Below are 23,737 nucleotides of genomic sequence, written 5' to 3'. Positions count from 1 at the left end.
ATCCATGAGCACTCAGTAGATGGCGGCGTGTACCAAAAAAATTATAATAACAATGAAATAAAGAAAGAAGCTAAGGTCGCCACTAGAGGGCATCACAAAGGCATCACAAATGTTTAATTACACAAATTATAAGACAGACTTAAAAATGTACTTTGACAGCATATTATGTGTGAAATTATGTGTTAATCACACTTCTACGTTTTTAAGTCTCGATGGACAATACATTTGTACATCAACAGCATCTGCATACTTATTTTAACCCTATATGCATGAACCAAAAAACTTGCACAAATGCATAAATATTTTCTTTTAAAAAACTGGTGTCCTATTAATTAAAGAATTAAATTAATTGATGATACACAAATGTTTAATATATTAAACATGTTTATTTATCCACTGTCCTTGTATATTCCAAAAGATACATTAATTCTTTTTAAAATGCAGTTGTACTTTTTCTTAACAAACTAGTTTGGATCTACTGTAAAGTATTTGGTCTGAACCTTCCACATTTCTCACAGAACAGAACATTTCTCAAAAGATTTGCACCTTTCTAAACATAACTTTTGGGCAGCGTTTGCACCTCTTTCTTTGTTTTGGCCTTCAGCTGTCCTTCCCTGCAGCCTTTCCCTCCTCATCTACTGCATCTGAAATCACATGCTGTCTGAATAGACTCTACATTTGAGAACTTCATGACTGTTAAAAGGTCTGCATGTATATAGTATGAATAAAGTATTGCCAAGCATGCATGTGAATAATGTCAATGCAATCTGAATGTGCTACATCCGCCACCATGTTGGCATTGTCATGTGAGCTATAGAGTGAGTTATGTTGTTTCCCTGCCATTCAAGTCTCCCATGGATAGTAAAGTATTAGGTCATTCAGGTATTTTTTTGCCTGCTGTTTTATGAATACTGTGAATTCAAGGCAAGGCAAGGCAAGGCAAGTTTATTTATATAGCACATTTCATACACAATGGCAATTCAAAGTGCTTTACATAGAAGAAATTAAAATAATCAAAACAAGTAAGAATAATTAAAACAGTTTAGAATAAAAAATCAAATAAAGTAGTACTGGTCCACCCCTATCTGAGATGGAAGAGATTGAGCCGGTTTACGGTGCAATTGGACCTCTAGCCCAGGGACGTACTCTGCTGGGGTGGTGCAACACCAGTAATGCCCAGCGGGGCCCCCACAGAGCACGCTTCGTGTGCGCTGTCTGCTGCCGTTACCCTTAACGACGCTCTCAGCGACTTCTTATACAGCAGTATAACTTACTCCTTCACTCGCCTCATCGGAGTGAAGACTCTCCCGCTCTCTTTCAAAATCTCTTCCAGAGATTATAAAAATAAATAAATTAGAAATTAGAAAACAAACAAAGACAAAACCAGTACAGTAAAAACAGTCAGACGGACAGTGGCACATGTGCTCATTCAGTAAATGCACAGCTAAACAGATGTGTTTTGAGTCTGGATTTGAAAGTGACTACTGTAGGAGCACATCTGATCTCCTCTGGAAGCTGGTTCCAGCTGCGGCTGGCATAATTCAGACATTCTAATAATTTCACATACTGCTTTTTCTCCTAGGGAAATGTGTACTTATCGGGGGTTGATGTCTGAGGCAAATTCTTGGCTCAGAGCAAAAAAGTCACTACAGATTTTTAAGCAATTCATCAAGTTTCAAGAAAATAAAAATATTCATTGAAAAATGTATCCAAAAATACTGTGCTGAGTAAAAATTCCATAGGAAATGAACATGGGTCAATTTGACCCCCTTTATGCGTTTTTAGGGTAGAAATACCTTTTCCTCACCCTATGCTAAGAAATATGAAAATTGATGAGGATCAGAAACAAGCTTTGTAAAGAATTGCATATCAAATAAATAAATGTTTTTATTAATAAAACATTTTTTTTAAAAATCAGTTTTATGCATTCTAGGGTTAAAACAAAAAAATTTTTATATTATCCATCCATCCATCTTCTTCCGCTTATCCGGGGCTGGGTCGCGGGGGCAGCAGTCTAAGCAGAGATGCCCAGACTTCCCTCTCCCTGGACACTTCCTCCAGCTCTTCCGGGGGGACACCGAGGCGTTCCCAGGCCAGCCGGGAGACATAGTCTCTCCAGCGTGTCCTAGGTCTTCCCCGGGGTCTCCTCCCAGTGGGACGTGCCCGGAACACCTCCCCGGGAAGGCGTCCAGGAGGCATCCGAAACAGATGCCCGAGCCACCTCAGCTGACCCCTCTCGATGTGGAGGAGCAGCGGCTCTACTCTGAGCTCCTCCCGAGTGACCGAGCTTCTCACCCTATCTCTAAGGGATCGCCCAGCCACCCTGCCGAGAAAGCTCATTTCGGCCGCCTGTATCCGGGATCTTGTCCTTTCGGTCATGACCCAAAGCTCATGACCATAGGTGAGAGTAGGAACGTAGATTGACCGGTAAATCGAGAGCTTTGCCTTACGGCTCAGTTCTTTCTTCACCACAACAGACCGGTACATCGACCGCATTACTGCAGAAGCTGCACCGATCCGTCTGTCAATCTCCCGTTCCATCCTTCCCTCACTCGTGAACAAAACCCCAAGATACTTAAACTCCTCCACTTGAGGAAGGATCTCTCCAGCAACCTGAAGTGAGCAAGCCGCCCTTTTCCGACTGAGGACCATGGCCTCGGATTTGGAGGCGCTGATTCTCATCCCAGCCGCTTCACACTCGGCTGCAAACCGTCCCAGTGCATGCCGAAGGTCCTGGTGTGAGGGGGCCAACACGACAACATCATCCGCAAAGAGCAGAGACGAAATCGCGTGGTCCCCAAACCTGACACCCTCCGGCCCCTGGCTGCGCCTAGAAATTCTGTCCATAAAAATTATGAACAGAACCGGCGACAAAGGGCAGCCCTGCCGGAGTCCAACATGCACCGGGAAGAAGTCTGACTTACTACCGGCAATGCGAACCAAGCTCCTGCTTCGGTCATACAGGGACCGGACAGCCCTTAGCAAAGGACCCGGGACCCCATACTCCCGGAGCACCCTCCACAGGCCGCCTCGGGGGACACAGTCGAATGCCTTCTCCAAATCCACAAAGCACATGTGGACTGGTTGGGCAAACTCCCATGAACCCTCCAGCACCCTGTAGAGGGTGCTGAGCTGGTCCAGTGTTCCACGGCCTGGACGAAAACCGCACTGTTCCTCCTGAATCCGAGGTTCCACTATCGGCCGTATTCTCCTCTCCAGTACCCTGGCATAGACTTTCCCAGGGAGACTGAGAAGTGTGATCCCCCTGTAGTTGGAACACACCCTCCGGTCCCCCTTCTTAAAAAGAGGGACCACCACCCCGGTCTGCCATCCCAGAGGCACTGTCCCCGACCGCCACGCGATGCTGCAGAGGCGTGTCAGCCAAGACAGCCCCACAACATCCAGAGACTTGAGGTGGATTGTTTTATATTAATTAATTTAAAAAAATAAATATGTCCATGTAACGGTTTCATTTAATTCACTACCCTTACAGAAATTTACCATGGTAACCATTGCTTCTGCCCACATAGGCACCACAATGTGACACTGCTGTACATGGTATTACTCAGGTAACCGTGATTTTGCCAAGTAAGACATGTTCCTGGATCAACATATTTTGTTGATCCTGGAACAACCTTTTAGTTGTGGAACAAAGTTAAATTTAGTCCTATCCCAATCCCTACCCCTAAACCTAACCCTACCCATAACTTATTCCTAAAATCAGAGGGAAATGATAGGTGAACAACACTGATGTAGAAGCACCTAACCCTGGTTGTAGGCCTAAACTTGACATAAACTGTAAACTTTTCCTTTAAATGTGATTGGTTGATTGGAATATTGTTCCAGAATCAACAAAGATGTTGATTCAAGAACATGTTGTTGTATTACTCGCCAGTTTCATACAAAAATATTTTAGCAAAATGATAGAAAGATTCTAAAAGAGTATACTTTTGAAGTAGATTCCATAATAATTATAGTTCTAATTACTGTAGTAGCTATTAACCCTTTCGGTGGAAACTATTACCACAGTAAACATTTGTAAAAGGAACAATGACTCAGATAAACTCAATGGTGTCATGGTGCACTTTTCACTATAGTCACTGGTCTGGTGCTTGTTCTCACACAGTTGTCACAAGGGCGATATCTCAGCTATAAGATTTTGAGTCAAATGTCCAGTTACACAAACATATGTTTTCTCTATCAGTGGTTTTGTATGTTAAAGTCTAGGAGAAACGTTTTAATGCTTCACAAAGAGAAATTTGTTTAGTTCAGTAGAACCATGTTTTAATGAAAACTCAGTAACAAGCTTACCTGAAAACTGTATAAACTAACATTAACAATCTCCCAAAAGAACATCTACTTAAGAAATAGTAGAAAAGAGTATTTCTTAATATGTTGCGCAGTCATAAACGTTTTCAAGTTCACAACTCTGTCTCAATATTTCCTGTTATCAGTGCTCATCTGTGGTTTGGCTAAGTGCTAACCGCTAATCAACAAACATGTTTCACTAAGTTAGTATAGCACATTGAGGCAGAACAGCAAGCCAGAGATGTTAAGTTATTTAGAAAGAAATCGAGGGAACAAATAAATGTTGTCTTGATGAGACCACAAAACATAGTTTACAAGTTTACAGTTTTACCATTTATAATATAGTAACATTATATTAGCATACACAATCAGTATGACTGTAAAACTCTCTGGTTGTAGTTTAACATAAGTATGATTTTGACTGACGTTGTTTCCACTATGCAGAGGTGCATTGAAATATATATGAGGTTGCATGTTGTGTGGGCAACTAAGATGATGCACTTGACATACCGTATGCACAGAGGGTTATTAATATCTGGCTCATTGACTCAAGTTGTCAGCAATGGGGTATGGCTTCAACTTAAACAGCTTCCTGAGCTGTGGTTTCTTGTCTCGCCTTGCCATCTTTGCATGCATCACCTCCACAACAGTTGAGCTTTCTTAGAAGCGCTGCAATGTGAATAAACCGAAGGGTCACTCAGACTTTTTGTTTAATTTTTGAAACATGAACATGAGTTTGAATGTTTAAAAACACATTAAAAACATCCATGTGATGGTATCAGACCTAGATATTAGAGTAAAGGGTGCAGAATATTTCCAGAGAACAGTTTGTCCCCTCCCTCTAGGACTTGTATGAGGTGAGATCCAGGAAACAGGTTGACAAGATCATCAGTGACCCCTCACACCCATCTTTTTCCAGCTCTTGCCTTCCAAGAAATGTTGAAGAAATAATGAAACCAAAACAATCAGACACACAGCGTCTGCCTATGTTTGTGAAGCCCCTAGTCTAAAATTTGTCTTATGCCAGGTTCAGACTATACGATATCAGCCCGATTTTTGGCCTGACCCATTTGACGTGGTGTCATAGTGATTCGTAAACGACAAAAGGCGTCAGGATGCAAGAATCGATCGTATTATCTCATATAGAGTGTCATAGTGTACAACAACAGACGCCGCATCTGTGAGTGACGCTTCATTATGTCCCGACAGAAAGACTAGCATGTTTATTTTTTTAGATCCTCGACAACAAAATATTGCGTAGTCTGAACCCGGCTTTATTTTAAATCAACTTTATATACAATAGCACTAAAAAAATCATAATGTGTTTAAAATCAAAGCTAAATTCATCATTATGTCGGAAGCAAAATGGCAATACATTGAATACAACTGCTACAATATTACGCTACATACAAAGGTAAAACATAAAACAATGGCAGCACTTGGAAATTTGAGTTCCAAAAACTCTTTGTGATTGAAAATATGAGGTGGGAGGAAAAACTATGTATATTTCAATTCTTTTGTGAGTGAACAAGGTCATAAGAGGAACACAAAAGTTTTGAGAGTGAAAGCAAAAACATTAATTTTTTTTTTTGTCTCCTCTCGTATTTTTAGACCATACTCTTTTAGGGGCTCTGTAATTTTGAGTTTTAATGAAAACAAGGGAAAAAATCTAACTGTAGAAAATAGTGGAATTAGCACTTATTAGCACAATTAAATATCCAATATTGGCCAATATAATAAAAAAATATATATAATATCAGACAGTAACCAATATGGTGCCAACATATCATGCATTCCATGCCTAATATTAATATTAATATTCACTTTTGTATTAATCTGATCATATAGTGTGTATTGTATTGTATTGTATTGTATTGTATTGTATTGTATTGTATGCACATTCTGTGTGTATATTGTATATATTGTATGCCATCTATCATACATGTATAGTTTGTGTATTGATATATAATGAGTCTTTAGGCATTATTACTGTGCCCTTTGGCACAAAGCAGCAAATTCTTTGTAAGTACTTATATTTTTTATTAAATTTTATTAATTATTAAATTTTATTTTTATTTTATTTTATTAAAAATGTAAACCAGTAAGGGTAATTCTAAATATTTCTGTTTTAGTGGTTTTCAGTGGTTTGTTTAAGAATGGAGTCTCGTGACTGAGCAAAAAATAAATTCCATGACCATTAATCACAAGTTCCCCAATCTACTCTATGTTGGTAAAGCAGCACAAAAAAAGGGTTGGCATTGTGGCTGATCTGTTAGCCACACAAAGTCAATGAGGGGGAATAAATAGCCACTCACGTTTCTAAACTGGTTACAGCTGTGCTATTACCAAAATGATGTAGAGGAAAGATCTCAAGACAGACTATCCATGACTGTTATGTGACTATGGGGATTTCCTGTCCTGACTAAAGCCTCAAACTCACTTGGACTATAACGGTCAACCACAAATAAAAATAACTCCTCTTGGCTGGAATTTGTTGCACTTATTGCTAATTCTGTACATGGTATATTCCCTCATCCATATATGTAAAAGAGTAGGAGGGTGTGAGCTGTGACATTCACAGACTTATGCTGTGACCTTATGGTCAACACGCAACAAATATCCACTTGACCAAATAAGGCAACGGTGTATACTGAAGACCAGGGCTAGTTGTTACACGTAAAAGATGTCACAAATCCTTATGCTAAGTAATAAGGTCAAAAGTTCAGAGTCAAAAGTCCATTACACAATTTGAAAATACTTTTTGAAATAGGCTACATAAAAGTGTAGGCCTATAACTATAAGATCAAAAGTTTAGAGTCAAAACAAAAGTCCATTACACAATTTGAAAATACTTTTTTTAAATACATAAAAGTGTATACCTAAGTAACTATAAGGTCAAAAGTTTAGAGTCAAAAGTCAATTACACAATTTGAATACAATTTTCAATAAAAGTGCATCACACTCCATGAAGAACCTTTAACATCCATGGAATCTTTCCTTTCGGGGGTTTTTTATAGTTAAAATAGGTTCTTTAGATTTTTAAAACTTAGCGAAACATTTTTTTGAGAACTGTTCATTAAAAGGATCTTTGGGGAACCAAAAAAAGGTTCTTCTATGGCATCAAACCCCCTGTTGGAACCTTTGTTTTTAAGAGCTGTACTACACAAATACCTTTAATATTCTGCATTTATTGCATTTTATATTATAATTTACATTTTTTTAATCATCTAATTATGATCGTATATTGTAAAATGTGAACTGTTATTAAACATACAGTATAGTTCTTAATTTTATTAGTTATAGACCAAAGTCAGGTTAGTGCCATTTAATGTGTTTTTGTTTGTTTTGATAGGAATGAAAATTACGCTGTGAGGTCAAGTTTGAGCTTCTACAAGAACCAATGAGGTTTGTTCTCGTCTGTCAAGCAAGTACTTTGTTTTTTTATCCACTAGAGGGCCAAAAGTTACATAGTGCACCTTTAAAAAGGGTTTAGCCAGCTGCTGATAGTAGGCTACCTGTTCCAGACAGTCTAGACTAGTCTAACCATGTTCTCTTTCAATCAATGACGCTTCGTTGAACGTTGTCGACTGACAGTCCCACCGACTGTCTGGAACAGGTAGCCTACTATCAGCAGCTGGCTAAACCCTTTTTAAAGGTGCACTATGTAACTTTTGGCCCTCTAGTGGATAAAAAAAAAACAAAGTAGGGGAGCGCGGGGCACAACGTAACGCGGGGCTAGATGTAACACACTTGTTTGAAATACTTCCACACGTGCCAGCATAACGAAACTTGGTGTATTTACTAGTTGCCATATCAACACTATATAGAGAAAAAATTGCGCCAAAATTCTGAAATCTTTGTAAGATATCACTGAACATTTATTTAACCATAGCAAAAGTACATTTCTTACTTAAGTTAATTTTTCATCTCTATTTTTTGTGTTTATTTAAAATTAGACAAATCTGATATTATTTTAATCTCCAATCTGTTGTTTAACAGTTGATATAGTTCTTTAATGCTTCGCTAACTAGCAGAAGACACTAGCAGGGTTTAAACCCCAGGTGTGCAGTTGGGGCATGTTGTAACAATGCGTTACAATGAGCCCCTATTAGAAATATGCTATTATATTCTATACTTTTATGAATTCTATTGAGAAAACACGAGAAACATATAAATAAAGTCTGAGAGTCAATGTTCAGAAATTATTAATTATTATTTTGTTTTGAACTATGCTGTATAGCTGTGTTTTCCGGTGTGTTTGTTGTCAAACTCAAAAATTCGTTTATTTTTAATTATTAAAAAATGCCATTATTTTATATGAAAAAGTTAATAATTGTATTTTATTAAGAAAATATTTTGGTTTGACTTGTATAATTTTTTTATTAGATCAGATAGCATTTTAAGCTGTCATATGGTGATGTTACAATGTGCCCCTCACATGTTACAATGTACCCCACCTATGGGGCATGTTGTCACATTTCACTTCCATTCTTTCGGGGTAAATCAAGAAAAAAGTATACACTGTATTAATAAAACAAAAACACATAATTGTACTAGACGTGGGAAAATAATGTGGGAAAAAATAAATACTCTAAACCCTAAGTAGATTTACACAAACTGAGAAAGTCAAAAAGCGTTACGTTGTGCCCCGCTCTCCCCTACTTGCTTGACAGACGAGAACAAACCTCATTGGTTCTTGTAGAAGCTCAAACTTGCTGCGTAACACACAAGAATTAACAAGAATCGCCAGCTGAGTAATAAAAATGCCACCTCCGTGGCTTTTACAACATTTCAAATCCCTTAATTCTCGCCATCTCTGAAAAACCAAGGCAATGTTGATTCATGTTTTATTGCAAGCTCTGACGTAAATTCTCTTTTTGCCTTTTTCCTGTTCAGCATCGGGTGAGTTTCGAGATTTAGCATGCTCTGTGTCAACCTTTCTAACTCATTGTGACAACTAACCTGACACTCCCACACCAAACACCAAAGTAGCCGGAGCAACTCTATTTATGGATATGAGACACACGGGCAAATGATATAGATATACGCAATTTCCCACGAAAACCATCCCATCAGGTCTAAAATATAAATAGTGAATCCATAGTGAATCAGAGTAAGACAAAAACACATTTTGGAAGAAGGATTGATGATGTATTGACTTATTATTTAAATTTAGTTAATTTAGAATTTACATAATCTACCTTTAACTTAAAACACACTGTTTTAAAAATCGTCCCCTTGGAATTATAAGGTTCTATCTGACATTTTTGTCAAAATTTAGTTATTCACATATTCTTATTCTGTGACCACTTCTTTGCATTATGTGATGTTGTTTTTTAAGTTGTGTACATTTTGGAACTTTTTATTTAGAAAATAAAAAGGTTCTTTCTACACAGTCAAATGGAATGCAAAAACTTTAAAGTTCAATATCTCAAAACTGCTCAGAACGCAGATAGAACCTTATAATTCCAAGGGGACGAAATGTTTAACAAAGAACTAATTAAAAGTCTAAAAACCCAACAATATTAATTCATTATAAATTAAGATTTGATCAAAATAAGGGTTTAATAGAAAATGTTTTCAAATAGTATATTTTCTGTCATATTGTTTCTGGAAAAAAAATGTATATGCCTAATGTCTGCAACATTTTTGCATGCGCCACTTTTTCCATTTGAACATTTTGCACAAAGGAAGCATGTTGTGGTGTGATTTCACACTAGCCGCAGACACTTGTCAAATTGTTATAAGTTCTCTTTCATAGGTTCACTCAACGCTGCGGAAAGCGCAGTGGGATATCCTCTGGATGTGCCGATTGTCTGAAGCCCTATAGAATCACGCCAATCCATTGGCTGATGGCGCTCGCGCAAAGCTGGCTCCGCCCCGACGCTCTTACGTCGTAGCATGATGTACGCGCGCGCGCCATCTTCTCCTCAGATTTCTCTGCCTTCACGAAGCGGTCACATCTCGCCCTTCGTGCGGTTTTTCTGAGCCCGAATTCTTCAATTCAACTTCAGCTTTCGTCTCGACACTTCAGCGACTGGTATAAGTGGAACTCTGTTCTCCTTACAGTGAAGTGTCATGGATTATCGACGCTGCTCTCCGCCATGCGTTCGTTTCATCTCGAACGACGACCCTCACAGTAAGTGTGTTAAATGTATGGGTTTTTCGCATGCGCGTGAGGCTGTATTAGGATTGTCGAAATGTAAATTTTGTGACAATCTCCTTCTCAAAACCCTCCGCTCTAGACTCGCGGTTTTTGAGAAGGAGACATTCGTTTCCCCCCGTCGCGCTCCCGAGACTGCTGAGGCCTCTCGTGGATCCGCGGCCTGGGGTTCGGATGTTGAGCTCGAGGATATTGAGTATGAGCAGACGGGCCTCGCCCTTTCTCTCCCTCCCTCTCCCGAGCACGCACGCGGCGCGGTTGAATTCGCGCATGATTATTTATGTCCCAGCCCGGGAGCCCGCGAATCGGTTTCTTTCGGTCTGGATGACGTTATTTACACTGCAGCCTCCGACTCCGAGGATTTCGGGCCTGCTCTGGCTGATGACGTTATCCCGCCTAGCGGCCAGGACGCGCGGCCTACTCCGGCCTACACTGAGCTTATTGAGGTGCTGTCGCGCGCTACAGAGAAGCTCTCTATTGACTGGCCTGATGAGCCCCGCGAGTCTCAATCGTCCAAACTCGACGAGAGGTTCCTACGTGGCCCTAATTCTAGGCCAGAGCGAAGAAAGCTGCCCTTTTTCAGCGATCTGCATCACGAGATCTCCAGATCCTGGAAGCAGCCATTCTCCGCACGCCTAACTAATGCGGCAGCCGCTGACTTCACCAACCTTGTTGGTTTTGTGGAGCAGGGTTATTCCGCTATTCCAGCGGTCGAGGACACGCTGGCTAACCACCTCGCCCCGTCGTCTGCACCGTCTTGGAAGGCGCGTCCCCTTCTTCCTTCCAAGGCTTGTAGGACTACTTCCTCCCTTATTGGGAAGTCTTACATGGCGGCTGGTCAAGCAGGCATGGCCCTGCATACCATGGCCATCCTTCAAGCCTACCAAGCGGACGTCTTGAAGGACATGGATGAAGGAGAGGGACTGACGCCCGAAGCTGTCAAAGAGCTTCGCAAAGCCACAGATCTGGCCCTAAGAGCCACCAAGCACACTGCTCGGGCTGTAGGTCGCTCTATGGCGGGCTCGGTTGCTGCAGAGCGCCACCTCTGGTTGAATCTCACGGAGATCCGAGACAAGGATAAGAGTTTCCTCCTGGATGCCCCTATCTCCCACTCAGGTCTTTTCGGGGAGGCGGTCAACACGGTGGTTGACAAGTTCCGCGCCGCTAAGTCTCAGTCGGCCGCGTTCAGGCAGTTTATGCCCAGGAGGGTCAGAGGGCCCAGTGACTCCAACCCTCCCCCTTCTCAAACCCGAGAACGCTCTGCTCATAGGGCTGAGTTCCCTACTAGCAGGAGTGACCCGGCTCGCCACCCACCAACTACTGTCTGGGGAGCCCGAGGTCGTCCATTTCCTCGCCAGCGCCCTCACAAGCGCCTTCAGCTGAAGCGGTCCAACAAATCGGCCGCTCCAGCCTCCTCGAGCCGTTCCTGACCCGCAGGGCAGGAAGAGGAGAGCCTCATCAGATCTACGAGGTTGGGACAGACCGCGCAAGCGTTTCTGCCCTCCTCCAGCCGGCTCTCCTCATCCAACCCTGTCACCTTCGCCACCCAGCGTGTTTCGAAGTGCAGGTCCTGTTTCACTCTCTTCACCCAGTCCGGCGCAGGAGGAAGGAGACGCATCTTGCTTTCTCCCCTCGCTCCCGGTGCACGTTACACCCGCCAATCGCTTCCTCAGAGGCACAGTTCTTTTTCCTCTGGAGCAGGCGGACCCAGTTACTTCTATCCAGGTGGTGGTACCCCCCAATACGTGTCAGGACGCCAAGCGCTCTCCTCCACGGTCAACCGCGCCTCCCCATGGAAACCAGCGCGACACCCTACCTCAGGTATGTCCCTTGCACTGCAACACTCCTCTGCCTCTATCACATTTCGTTCAAGAATGGGAGCGTTTACCAGGGGTATCGCCTTGGATCCTTCGCACAGTTCGGCTCGGCTACACGCTTCAGTTTTGTCGCAACCCCCCCTGCTTCAACGGGGTCTTTCCTACTGTAGTCGACAGCGCCGCTCAGGCTTCTGTACTACAGCAGGAGATTTCATCCCTTCTGCTGAAGGGGGCGATAGAAGAGATTCCTTCGGGGGAAGTCGAACAGGGCTTCTACAGCCGTTACTTCCTGGTCCCGAAGAAGGGGGGCGGCCTGCGGCCGATACTAGATCTTCGCCGGTTGAATTTCTCTCTTTACAAAGAAAAATTCAAAATGTTGACGCTGAAGGCCATCATATCTCATATCCGGCGGGGGGACTGGTTCGTGACGGTAGACCTCAAGGATGCTTATTTCCACATCCAGGTCGTACGGCGACACAGGAAGTTCCTCAGGTTCGCCTTTGGAGGGAAAGCGTACCAGTACAGGGTCCTCCCCTTTGGCCTCGCTCTAGCGCCAAGGACGTTCACAAAGTGTATGGATGCTGCTCTGGCCCCGCTGCGGCTCCAGGGCATCCATATACTCAACTACCTGGACGATTGGCTCCTTTTAGCCCACTCCAGAGAGTTGGTGACTCACCACAGGGACATTGTCCTCCGTCATATTCAGTCTCTCGGTTTGAGGCTGAATACGGAGAAGAGCGTTCTTACTCCAGCTCAGAACACGGTTTTCTTGGGGGTATGCATGGACTCCGTTCTTATGCAGGCCCGTTTGGCTCCTGCACGGATTTCCAGTCTGGTGACATGTCTGTCCCGTTTCGCACTAGGCCAGCATGTTTCCGTGAGCACCTGCCGCAGACTTCTGGGCCTTATGGCCGCGGCCTCCCCTGTGCTACCTCTGGGGCTGCTCCACATGAGACCTTTTCTGTGGTGGATGAAGCTCTCAGGGGCTCGGCCCACGGGGCCAGCCTTTCGCCTATTGAAGGTGTCGCGCAGTTGCTTTCGCGCCCTGTCAATCTGGCGGGACCCCCTCTTCCTTCAGAAAGGAGTCGGTATGGGTGCGGTATTCCGTCGCCAGATGGTTACGACGGATGCCTCTCTGACCGGCTGGGGAGCGGTTTTCGAGGGCAGGCCAGCGTGTGGGGTTTGGACTGGCGAGACCCTCTCGTGGCACATAAACAGCTTGGAGCTGAGGGCTGTCTTCCTGGCTCTTTGCCACTTTCTCCCTTTCCTCGAAGGACACCATGTCATTGTCAGAACGGACAATATGGCAGTAGTGTCCCATGTAAACAGACAGGGGGGTTCACGATCGCGCACCCTAGACAGGCATGCGCGTCACCTTCTCCTGTGGTCCCAGGACAAGTTCCTCTCTCTGAGAGCAGTTCATGTCCCAGGGATTCTGAACCTCGCAGCAGATTTTCTGTCGAGGCAGAAGCTCAGGTCTGGGGAATGGATGTTGAACCGCCAGTCGGTGGCCCTGATCTGGGAGGTGTTCGGAAAAGCGGAAGTGGACCTCTTTGCATCTCAGGAGTCGTCCCAATGCCCGCTTTGGTTCTCTCTGAGCCCTCCAGCTCCATTGGGGATAGATGCGTTCGCCCACCCTTGGCCGATGCAGAAACTCTATGCCTTCCCGCCCATCAAGCTGATCCAGGCGGTTCTGTCCAGAGTGAGGGAGAGCGGAGTCCGCCTCCTTCTGGTAGCCCCATTCTGGCCGTCCCAGCCATGGTTTTCGGAGCTGATCCCTCTGTTGGAATCCTCCCCCTGGGAGATACCGGTCAGGGAGGACCTGCTTTCCCAGCTTCAGGGCAGGATATGGCATCCTCGCCCCGACATTTGGAAGCTGTACGTTTGGCCTATCAGAGGCCGTTAGCTTTAAACTTTGATCTCCCAACCGACGTTCAGGAGACTATTGCGAATGCTAGAGCCCCTTCGACGAGGAGGCTATATTCCTCCAAGTGGAGGGTGTTCGAGGCGTGGTGCTTAGCACATGATAGGAACCCAGTTAGCTGCCCAGTAGGCTCAGTGCTGGAATTCCTGCAGGAAAAGTTTGCTTCCGGAGCGGCCGCTACCACTCTCAGAGTGTATGTCGCAGCTATTGCTGCTCATAGAGAATCGGATGAGATTCCCTTGGGGAAACTGAGGTTAGTTTCGGCCTTCATGCGTGGGGTTAGGCGCCTGAAACCGGCTCGCCCCCCTAGTGTTCCCTCGTGGGACCTGTCAGTCGTCCTGGAGGGTTTGACAGAGGCTCCCTTCGAGCCCTTGGAGTCAGCTCCTGAGCGGATTCTGACTCTTAAGGTTGCTCTTTTGTTAGCTTTATCTTCACTGAAGCGGATAGGGGATTTGCAGGCTCTCTCTATTAGTGAGTCATGCTTGGACTTCGCTCCTGGCCTGGTTAGGGTTACCTTGAGGCCGAGGTCGGGGTATGTACCCAAGGTTCTTTCCACGGCGTTCCGCTCTCAGGTTGTTAACCTTAATGCTTTCCACCCTCCTCCTTTTGCCTCTGAGGAAGAAAGGAAACTTAACTTGCTCTGCCCGGTCCGTTCTTTGAAGTTGTATGTAGATCGCTCAAGCGGTTGGAGGAAATCAAACCAGCTCTTGGTATGTTTTGGTGCTGGCCGCCGCGGGCTTGCAGCATCAAAGCAGAGGATTTCCCACTGGGTAACGGACGCTATTTCGCTGGCTTATGAGGTGCGTGGTTTGCCTTCACCTCTTAGCATCAGAGCGCATTCCACCAGAAGTGTGGCTTCCTCTCAAGCTCTCTTTAGAGGGGCCCTCTTGGAAGACATTTGTGTGGCGGCAGGTTGGTCCTCTCCGCACACCTTTGTGAGGTTCTATAATTTGGATCTTGACATGACTCCAGGTTCCCAGGTTCTATCTGCTTGAACCTATCATGGTTGTTATTATTTGGTCTGGTACCGGTTATGGCAGCGCTTAGCTTGGCGAGTTTGGTATTTCGTTCCCACTGCGCTTTCCGCAGCGTTGAGTGAACCTATGAAAGAGAACGTCTCTGGTTACTTACGTAACCTATGTTCTCTGAATAGGGAACGAGACGCTGCGTTCGCTGCCAAGCTCCTCGCGCTGCCGACAGTTTTTCTTTTCGGCAGAGAAATCTGAGGAGAAGATGGCGCGCGCGCGTACATCATGCTACGACGTAAGAGCGTCGGGGCGGAGCCAGCTTTGCGCGAGCGCCATCAGCCAATGGATTGGCGTGATTCTATAGGGCTTCAGACAATCGGCACATCCAGAGGATATCCCACTGCGCTTTCCGCAGCGTCTCGTTCCCTATTCAGAGAACATAGGTTACGTAAGTAACCAGAGACGTTTTACTTTCCTTTACTTTGGTAATACTGATGTCCTATAGAGAGTTTAATTAATATTGGGTTTTTTTTTTCTTTTGTTCTTATTGCAAAAGAACAGTGACACAGCATCATCAGACTGGTGACTTGATGTCCCATTATTCAGTCCTGTATTTTACACTCCTTTCACATGTCCTGATTTGAGGCTTGACAAATGACAAATTTCAGAGAAACCCTATACAAGATGATACTCTTAAATCATTCCTGTCATCCATGATTTGTCATATCGAATAATTAGCTAATCTTGCTGTGAAGCAACAACTGAGATATCGGTAAGTGTTTATCCTAAAAAAAGAAAATGCATTTTTGTGCATGTCATGTTGCAGAATGATTAACCATGGCGTAAGTTATTCCATTCGTTTTATTCATCGGAAGCATGAAGAAAGACAATACTTCCCTTTTTCTGAGGACATAAAAAGAAACAGTGGCCGTAGAGCAGTAGAACATTTGTGGAATTTCACAGAAATCATGCACCTGTACTCAGCATCTCAACAAATGATCGTTTTGATTTGTTTGGTTGCGTTCCTGTGTGCGTTTACATCAGGAGGTGAGTATCCTTCTCTTATTGTGCTACATTCTCCACGCAAATTGACATTTTCTCTCAATATTTAAGTATAATTGAAGAAAAAAAAAGGTTATATTTCTTATCAGATTGGAAAAATGTGTATTATGTTTTTAGGCATAAATCTCACTAAATTCTTTTAGATTTATGCTTAAAACAAGAAAAAAAGAATTTCCAGTGGGTTAAGAAAAATCTAAGATATGTTCTCTAAGTCTTCATATCTTGTGTAGTTTTGCTTCACATAAAACATTATCTTGTTTGAATGATTCTTACATATTTTAATGGGGAAAAAAACTTTTTTCAAGTGTCAAGACTTTGAACAGTTATTTAACAATAAAGAATCAAGAGCTTTTGAAATCAAAAAACCTATTATTTATGGATGTTTTTGTCTGTTTTGCAGTGATCTCTCATGACCCTAAAAAGCCAATATGCTGCAAAGAGGATATGCTCACAGTAGAAAGACCAATGAGCAAAATCTCAAAATGTTACATCTTTCCAGCAAAAGGCAAATGTGCTGCGGCCGTAGTGTAAGTCACTCCAGCAACATTCAAAGGAAACTCTTTTGTCAGAGCATTTTATCGTGCCAACATCTGAAGTCTAAATGCATTTCTCCATTTCATCTTTACAGGTTGACTGATGAAAGTAAAAGGTTGTATTGCATCGATCCTAAAGCTGATTGGCTCAGTATAAGGAGGAAGATTCTAAAAAAGGTTAGAATTTACAGATTACTTTTTTTTTTTTTTTTTACCTGTGGAGTGCGTAAAGAGTAATACAGAACAGCTGAACTGATTATAGGACAACCTCTTCTCGCAAGGTTTATACCAACACAATATACTGTATACTGGAATATGTATCAAGTAAAGGGCCACTTCCTAACCTGTTTTTCTTCTGTTCTAATTCAACAGAGAGGTGTAATATGTGAAGATTGGACTCAATCTTAAACGACACACATGGGGATGTGAACTTGGTCTTCACCAGCCACACCAGCAAGACATTTTCATGCGTGTCAGTCAGTCAAGCTACACTTTAATACACACGGACTCTTCTACACTGGGAAAAACACATTTAACATATATTTCATACAATACAAAGGAAACGATCTGTAGTTCGCTTTCACACTTAGCTGCTGTGCAGTCTAAGTCCGGTCATTCCCTTATTTTTTTTATTTATTTTTGAATATCAATGTCTTTGTTTTATTTATAATGCTTAATTTATTTTTTAAAAATCTTTTAGAATTTAATATATTACACAATTGCAAGAAGTACTGTTTTTCGTTTGTTCAGTATGTTTTATTTATTTTCTAACAAAGTAACATATTTATTTTCCTAATGACTATATTATATTATTTCTCTTTTTTTCTCTAAATTGTTACAAATATATCAGTTAAATGACTTGAAGTGCTTACAAAAGTGTATTGGATGCAGTATGAATGTAAACTTTAATAAAAAATATTGTGGAATCATATTTTTCTAAATCCATTTTAATGCAATATAACTCATGTCATTTTATTTCTGAAATTCTAGTGATCTACCTTTACCATCTTACAAATTGATTTGAAACCATCAGGCCATCTAGAGAGGGGCTTTGTGGGTAATATGGGTATAGCGTGCGTTTCTGAAGTAGGATGCAGAGATTTAGCCCAGAGGTCACCGTAATGGAGATGAACGAACACACACACACACACACACACACACACACACACACACACACACACACACACACACACACACACACTAACACCCTATGACTGTCAGATGAAACAGCAGAGTCATACGTTCCATTTCTCTAATGATGGGAACTGTGCATCATATTCCACCAGACTAATGACAGTCAAACGTGTCTGCTCATTTATTTAGTCAGTACACAGCATCTGAGAACAAATACATTCTCAGATTATGAAGCACATTTATTTATGACCTCAGAACACGATCATGAAAGCATCACAGCAAACTAGATTAAATAATTACAGAATTTTCATTGTGGGTGAACTATCACTAACCACTTTTTGTTCAGTGTATCAGTTAATTGTATTATACATTTTAATATATTCATTTAGTTCTTATATATTTATTTTTGAAAATGGCCTTTCAGTAGTGGATGTGTTAGACTTTGTTTTTAAAGAATGACAGTGTTTTGCATTTCAGAAGTATTTGACAGTTATGGAGAATCTGTCTAAGAATATTGTGAAACGGAAAACTTGACCCTTGCCATCCCACTGACTAGCAAAACTCCCCAACAAACCTCTTAGTGGAAGTAACAGTACGTCAGCTTTCTTCCTATTTTGCTTCATTTAAATGGACAAATGGTCAATGTTACAAGATAAAATATATTTGTATCATTAAATAAAAAATACACTGACTTGTCCTATTTGAATATTAAAAATAACTAGCTTTTTCAACCTACATTGAATTTATCTTAATTAAATGACTGACAGCCAGGTTTGAAATTAAATATAATCTGATAAGTTCAACAAATGGAGATCCCCCATCTACATTTACATATATTAATTTAGCAGGTGACATTTACACCTACCACGACAATCTAATATACAAGGAAAGCAAGATATAGTGATGAAACAGAACAATGATGAAATCATCTACAAAAACAAACGGACAGGATGTGTAGCCCATGCAGTTTAAGTTCCGCTTTATTGACTATTTAAGGTGAACTAGTAAGAGTCTTGAATATATTCTCTCAGACACAAGCAGTGAGAGTTGAAGATCGACTGTGACAATGGAGACACAAAGGATCCTCATGAGGAGTTTGGCTGTTGTGTTTTTTGCATCTGTGATCTGGACTATAACAGGTAAAGTGCTTGAAACTGTTTGTATATTATTATATCTGATGCAGAATATTGAGGTTTACCTTGTTCTTCTGTCTCAGCAGATGCTCAAAATAAGGGGATACAATGCTGTAAAGTCGTCTCCAGCCTAACTCGAGCAGAGTTTACTGATCCTATCATCAGTTTCAGGATGCTAAAACATAGTTCTCCTCCATGTGTGAAGGCCGTCGTGTAAGAATCACAGTACTTTTCTAAAGAAAACATGTCATGATTAGAGATCAACAGCATCTGATGCTAGATTTCTGTTTTAACTTTTTCACTCTCTTTAACAGCGCTGAGACTGAACGAGGAGAGTTCTGCCTTGACTGGAGACTACGATGGGTGCAGAAGGAAGCTAAGCAGTTTTTGTAAGTTAAAACCAACAAGTGTGGTGAAACATACCTGACTTTGTAACAACATAATCTTATAAAGTGTTGCAAATTTAGTTAGTAGTATTCTTGTATTAACATTGTTTTTGTTGTTTTGTTTTACAGCAGACCTCAAAGAAACAAAGCCTGACTTCCACGCCACCACCAGCATCATCTATCAGTAAACTCTCTCCTGAGGGAGGATCTTCCCAATCAACTGACAGATCAGGAATCATGAACATCTAAAAGCAAACTCATAATGAGAACACATCTTCAAGTAGTTACTTGTTTTTAAAACATTTATGCTAAAATTTAAGAGATTATGCTGTTGTATTTTGAAAATATTTAAAGTGACGGTTCGTAAATTAGGTGTATTTCCATTTAATATTTAAAATGTATGTTGTCGAATATATGATGTAGTTTGAGAGTGACAGTTCTTCATTTATTAATTTTATTCAGAAACTAAATTATAGTAAACTAAAAGTGTTTTACAACAAATGTGTTTAAATAAATTATTAGCTTATACATTTTATTTCACATTGAAATATACAGTATTTCACTCAATGTACTGGTTATGGACTGGTGTCAAGAAGTGTGACGCAAGTCTGAGTGAAATTAAGACTGATATGTATGAGAACCAACCTGGAAATTTTTTTGTTGATTATGCAAATGAACGAGTGCAATCTGAAACTACAAATAAACTATGATCAGCAACTGGTTTTGCTTGTGGTTGATGTTTCTGAATGTGTGCAAGAGGTCTCTGTCAGGAACGATGACACCTTTCTCTTTAGCATCTTTTTTCTTACATTAGCAGTTGGTTGATGGCTATGTATGTCCTTCCTTATGCTACTTATGTAAATTTAATCCATAATCAAATGCTAATTTGTTTGAATAAGTTGGCACTCTTATTATTGGTATCTTATGAACTTGAGTGTTGACAATGAAAAAGTCCTATTCGATTTTTCTCCACACACTCATATACTTTTAATTATTTTTCATATACTTTAAGTAATTCATGTTAAACGTCACAGCTTAATTAAGGAAGGAAGGAAGGAATGAGGTAAATAAGTGAGTGAATAAACAAACACTAAGCAGTAAAGTTTTAAAAAGTGATTTTTTTACTATTATTATTATTTTCATGGGTTTAAATACAATATTTTTATTATTAGAGACAATAAAAAAAATGTGTTAATCAAAACCACTCGTTTCCTGGTAAGCATTTAGAACGTCTCCTGCACGTTTCATAAATATTAATATTCAAACTAACAGATTTTTTTATTTTATTTCTGTTATATGTCACATTCAAGCTGTCTTAGATGTCAAGCTGTCTTCAACCTGACATAAATATAAAAGTACTTCTTGATAAACCATCAATAAATAAATGTCAACACATCTATTGAGATAAAGGACATCAACAAGTTGTATGTTTTCTCCAGCAGAAAAATAACCCCTAAACTAAACTCATTAAAGGGCTTACATGTATTTGTGGTGTGTAATAGCATTTTTTTTTCTAAGGGGGATATTGGTTTCTCATAAATTATGCTGACGGGTAAAACTGACTATATTGTGGGTAAGAGGTGTGAATGCTTGTGAGAGAAGATGATCACTCGATGCAATGCTTTCAGAAGAGTGGTGGTAAGTTTGTGACGCATTATTCCATCTGACTGCTATTGCACATCTCTTAAAAGACCTCCTCATAATAACACACCTACATTATCAACACCAACTAACTGACCAACACCTGTGATCTGGACACCGAGAGCTATGGCCTGGACTTCTAGATTCATCACCGGCACTGTTCTGGTCATCCTCATTGGATGCTTCACTGGTGCACTGGGCAACTGTAAGTAACTAAACATGCAGCACACAGTCACTGATACTGTTTCTGCTGATTATGAGAAACCTTTGGAAGAACCCTTAATTTTTCAGGATATCATAATGCTGTGATCATGAATTCGACTGGTTTGTCACATGGGGTCTGCAGGCTACTCTTATTGGTTAGAGATGCAAAGGAAGTCAATATCCTGTCTGTGAAAATACCATATAAAAGGATTTGAGTCTAGATAGCACCTTCAACACAGAATCTACATCTTCCTCGTCTGGTTTTGTGAATATTTTGCGCAAACATCATGCATCTCTGCTGGAAATTAGCTCTGATGATGATGGTTCTTGTGTGTGTTACTGCGCAGCAAGTCAACTGTAAGTTTTGGGATTTCTTTATCATTGGATTTGTACTTGTATAAGAGCCTTTGGTACTGGTTATTATGGATCTGCTGATTTTAATGAACTTTTATTATATTTATACTCAGATTATGCATTTATGATCCATTTAATTCACACCAACCTGCTTTCATAATCCAAAGGCATAGTCCACCCAAAAAGGTCATCCTCATCCTCATCCTCATCCTCATGTTGTCGACTCTTTCTTCTGTGGAAGACAAAAGAACATATTTTAAAGAGAGTTAGAAGCTAAACAGTTTCCCATTGACTTCCATTGTATGGACAAAAAATACTAAAAATCAAATGTTTCTAAATATTTTTTTGTTCAGCAGAAGAAAAAAATGCACGAATGTTTGGAACATCAGGGAAAGTAAATTATGACAGAATTTTCCTTTTCGGGTGGACTATCTCTTTAATGATGGTGAATCAATTACTATGCATTGTGTTTAGCTATAGCACAGCTTTGTTTTCTTTGATGGAGTCCTTATCAAGACCAAGATCGTCTTGTTTTCACACATACTGTATACAGTACGCACAGTACAGGTGCTTTGGAGATTTCAATCTCTGTTTCTCTTTCAGATCGTCGGCCCACTAGAGTTGGCGTGACTTGCTGTAAGGAAGTGTCGAAGGGAAGAATCCCTCCTGAAGTTAAACTGATTGGATACAGGCATCAGAATGCTCTGAGTCCGTGTGTGGATGCTATAGTGTAAGCTCTCTCTGCACAGTGACATTTCACAGTTTTATATGCCTGATATTGTGTTCATTTCAGTGGTATATCTGTCCTGCAGATTCTACACAGAGAAGGACAAGTACTGCTCTGATCCAACAGCGCGCTGGATTCAATTCAGACTGAAAGGTATATGACCCTATATTAATATGACATCTTAATATGATGATTATGTATTGATAAAAAACACTCATAACGTGATCATCTTTCCTCCAGGTCTGAAGGAGATTGAGGACTGAGCCAATGGAGGCCTAAAGATGCCGCAAATCTATCTATATATCAATCGATCTATCTATCTAAAAAAAAAAGAGAATATATATTATGTAAGTTTATTTAATCAAAAAAGCACCATTAGATACCCTTTTAGCTGATGTTAAAAGATGTTTCACTTAATTGCTTTGTTTTATCTGCTTAAAAATAATAAACTGTGCTTATTCTTTCACACAAACATCCAGCCTTTTCTCTGTAACAGCTTGGACTGTATTTAATTATATTTAAGCTGAATCATTAAATAAATAAGGAAAAATTTTGTCATTATTTACTCATCCTCGTGTCATTACGAATCAGAATTACTTTCTCTCTTCTGTGGGGTAATGACACTTTTTCTTTTGAGTCCTTTTTGAGTTTGAGAGATTCAGTCTCCATTGCCTGTAATTGAATGGGGGGGAAACAGGTCAGCATACTGATAGTTTGCCAATTATAAGAGAATTTTCGTTTTTGGGTGAAATATTTATCTATATAAATACTATATAAATTGTGTTTCAGTAATAGAATGTGCGCCATCTAGTGGAGAACAGCATTTAATGCACAGAGAATCATTCAATTTATAAGCCAAATTGGGTTGACAAAGTACCAGTGTTTACTTGGCCAGCAACTAAAACAAATCCCACATGAAGCAAATAACAACTTTGCGTACGGTAGTCTATACATCCCCAAACAAGAAATTCAAAAACTGGGAAGTTATATTAGGCTATATTAATGTAACTATGGGCTACTGCAGGTAGGCCTATCTGAAGGCTTATGAATGACACAGTTCATCAAAATTAGCCTACCTTTAAAAAAAGTAGCCTACTCTGGCATTTCCATGTGACATGGTTACCCACTTTAATAGGCCTATGGTCCTGAATGTCATTAAAAAACGTAAACACGGTACTTTCCCCTTAACTGTCACCTGCCCGTATACGGGCAACCTAAATTTACTTCACTATATTACTATTAAATCCTAATCTAGTCATGACAAACTATATATCATTGGAAAGGTCTAAGACTCCTTAATAGATATTTTAGCGCTGTTTTTTTCTTACAAATTATTCATGAACAGTAATATATGAATTTATGACAAGAGTGTGCCTCAAAAAA

The 23,737-nt window shown here is 40.9% G+C and overlaps 2 protein-coding genes and 1 long non-coding RNA gene across 4 annotated transcripts in view; all 3 read left to right on the top strand.

The window, feature by feature from the left end:
- The first annotated feature begins 16,140 nt into the window (after positions 1 to 16,140).
- On the top strand, positions 16,141 to 16,935 carry LOC130083793 (uncharacterized). Its single transcript, XR_008806870.1, has 3 exons — positions 16,141 to 16,227; positions 16,643 to 16,769; positions 16,871 to 16,935. It is a non-coding gene; the product is annotated as an uncharacterized LOC130083793 (long non-coding RNA).
- Positions 16,936 to 18,871: 1,936 nt separating this feature from the next.
- Positions 18,872 to 23,737, top strand: part of LOC130084182 (uncharacterized) — a 74,923-nt gene continuing 70,057 nt past the window's right edge. Inside the window, exon 1 of the mRNA XM_056249420.1 lies at positions 18,872 to 19,048. Within this exon, the coding sequence (XP_056105395.1) occupies positions 18,976 to 19,048 (73 nt within the window). The 5' untranslated portion in view covers positions 18,872 to 18,975. The remainder of the gene's footprint in view (positions 19,049 to 23,737) is intronic.
- LOC130084024 (C-C motif chemokine 7-like) lies at positions 21,050 to 22,803 on the top strand. Of its 2 annotated transcripts, none has more exons than XM_056249163.1 (4): positions 21,050 to 21,274; positions 22,231 to 22,357; positions 22,440 to 22,507; positions 22,595 to 22,803. In XM_056249163.1, the coding sequence occupies exons 1-4, from the start codon at positions 21,196 to 21,198 to the stop codon at positions 22,615 to 22,617; spliced, it is 297 nt and encodes a 98-aa protein (XP_056105138.1). In that variant the 5' UTR covers positions 21,050 to 21,195; the 3' UTR covers positions 22,618 to 22,803. The 2 variants fall into 2 exon arrangements, with proteins under 2 accessions (XP_056105138.1, XP_056105139.1); XM_056249164.1 differs by lacking the exon at positions 21,050 to 21,274 and adding an exon at positions 21,472 to 21,630.

The sequence above is a fragment of the Rhinichthys klamathensis genome, unplaced genomic scaffold, assembly GCF_029890125.1.
Source record: "Rhinichthys klamathensis goyatoka isolate OS25496 unplaced genomic scaffold, OSU_Roscu_1.1 h1tg000059l_1, whole genome shotgun sequence".
NCBI classification, from domain to species: Eukaryota; Metazoa; Chordata; class Actinopteri; order Cypriniformes; family Leuciscidae; genus Rhinichthys; species Rhinichthys klamathensis.
The sequence above is the reverse complement of the archived record's forward strand: the minus strand, read 5'-3'. Positions and strand labels throughout refer to the sequence as shown.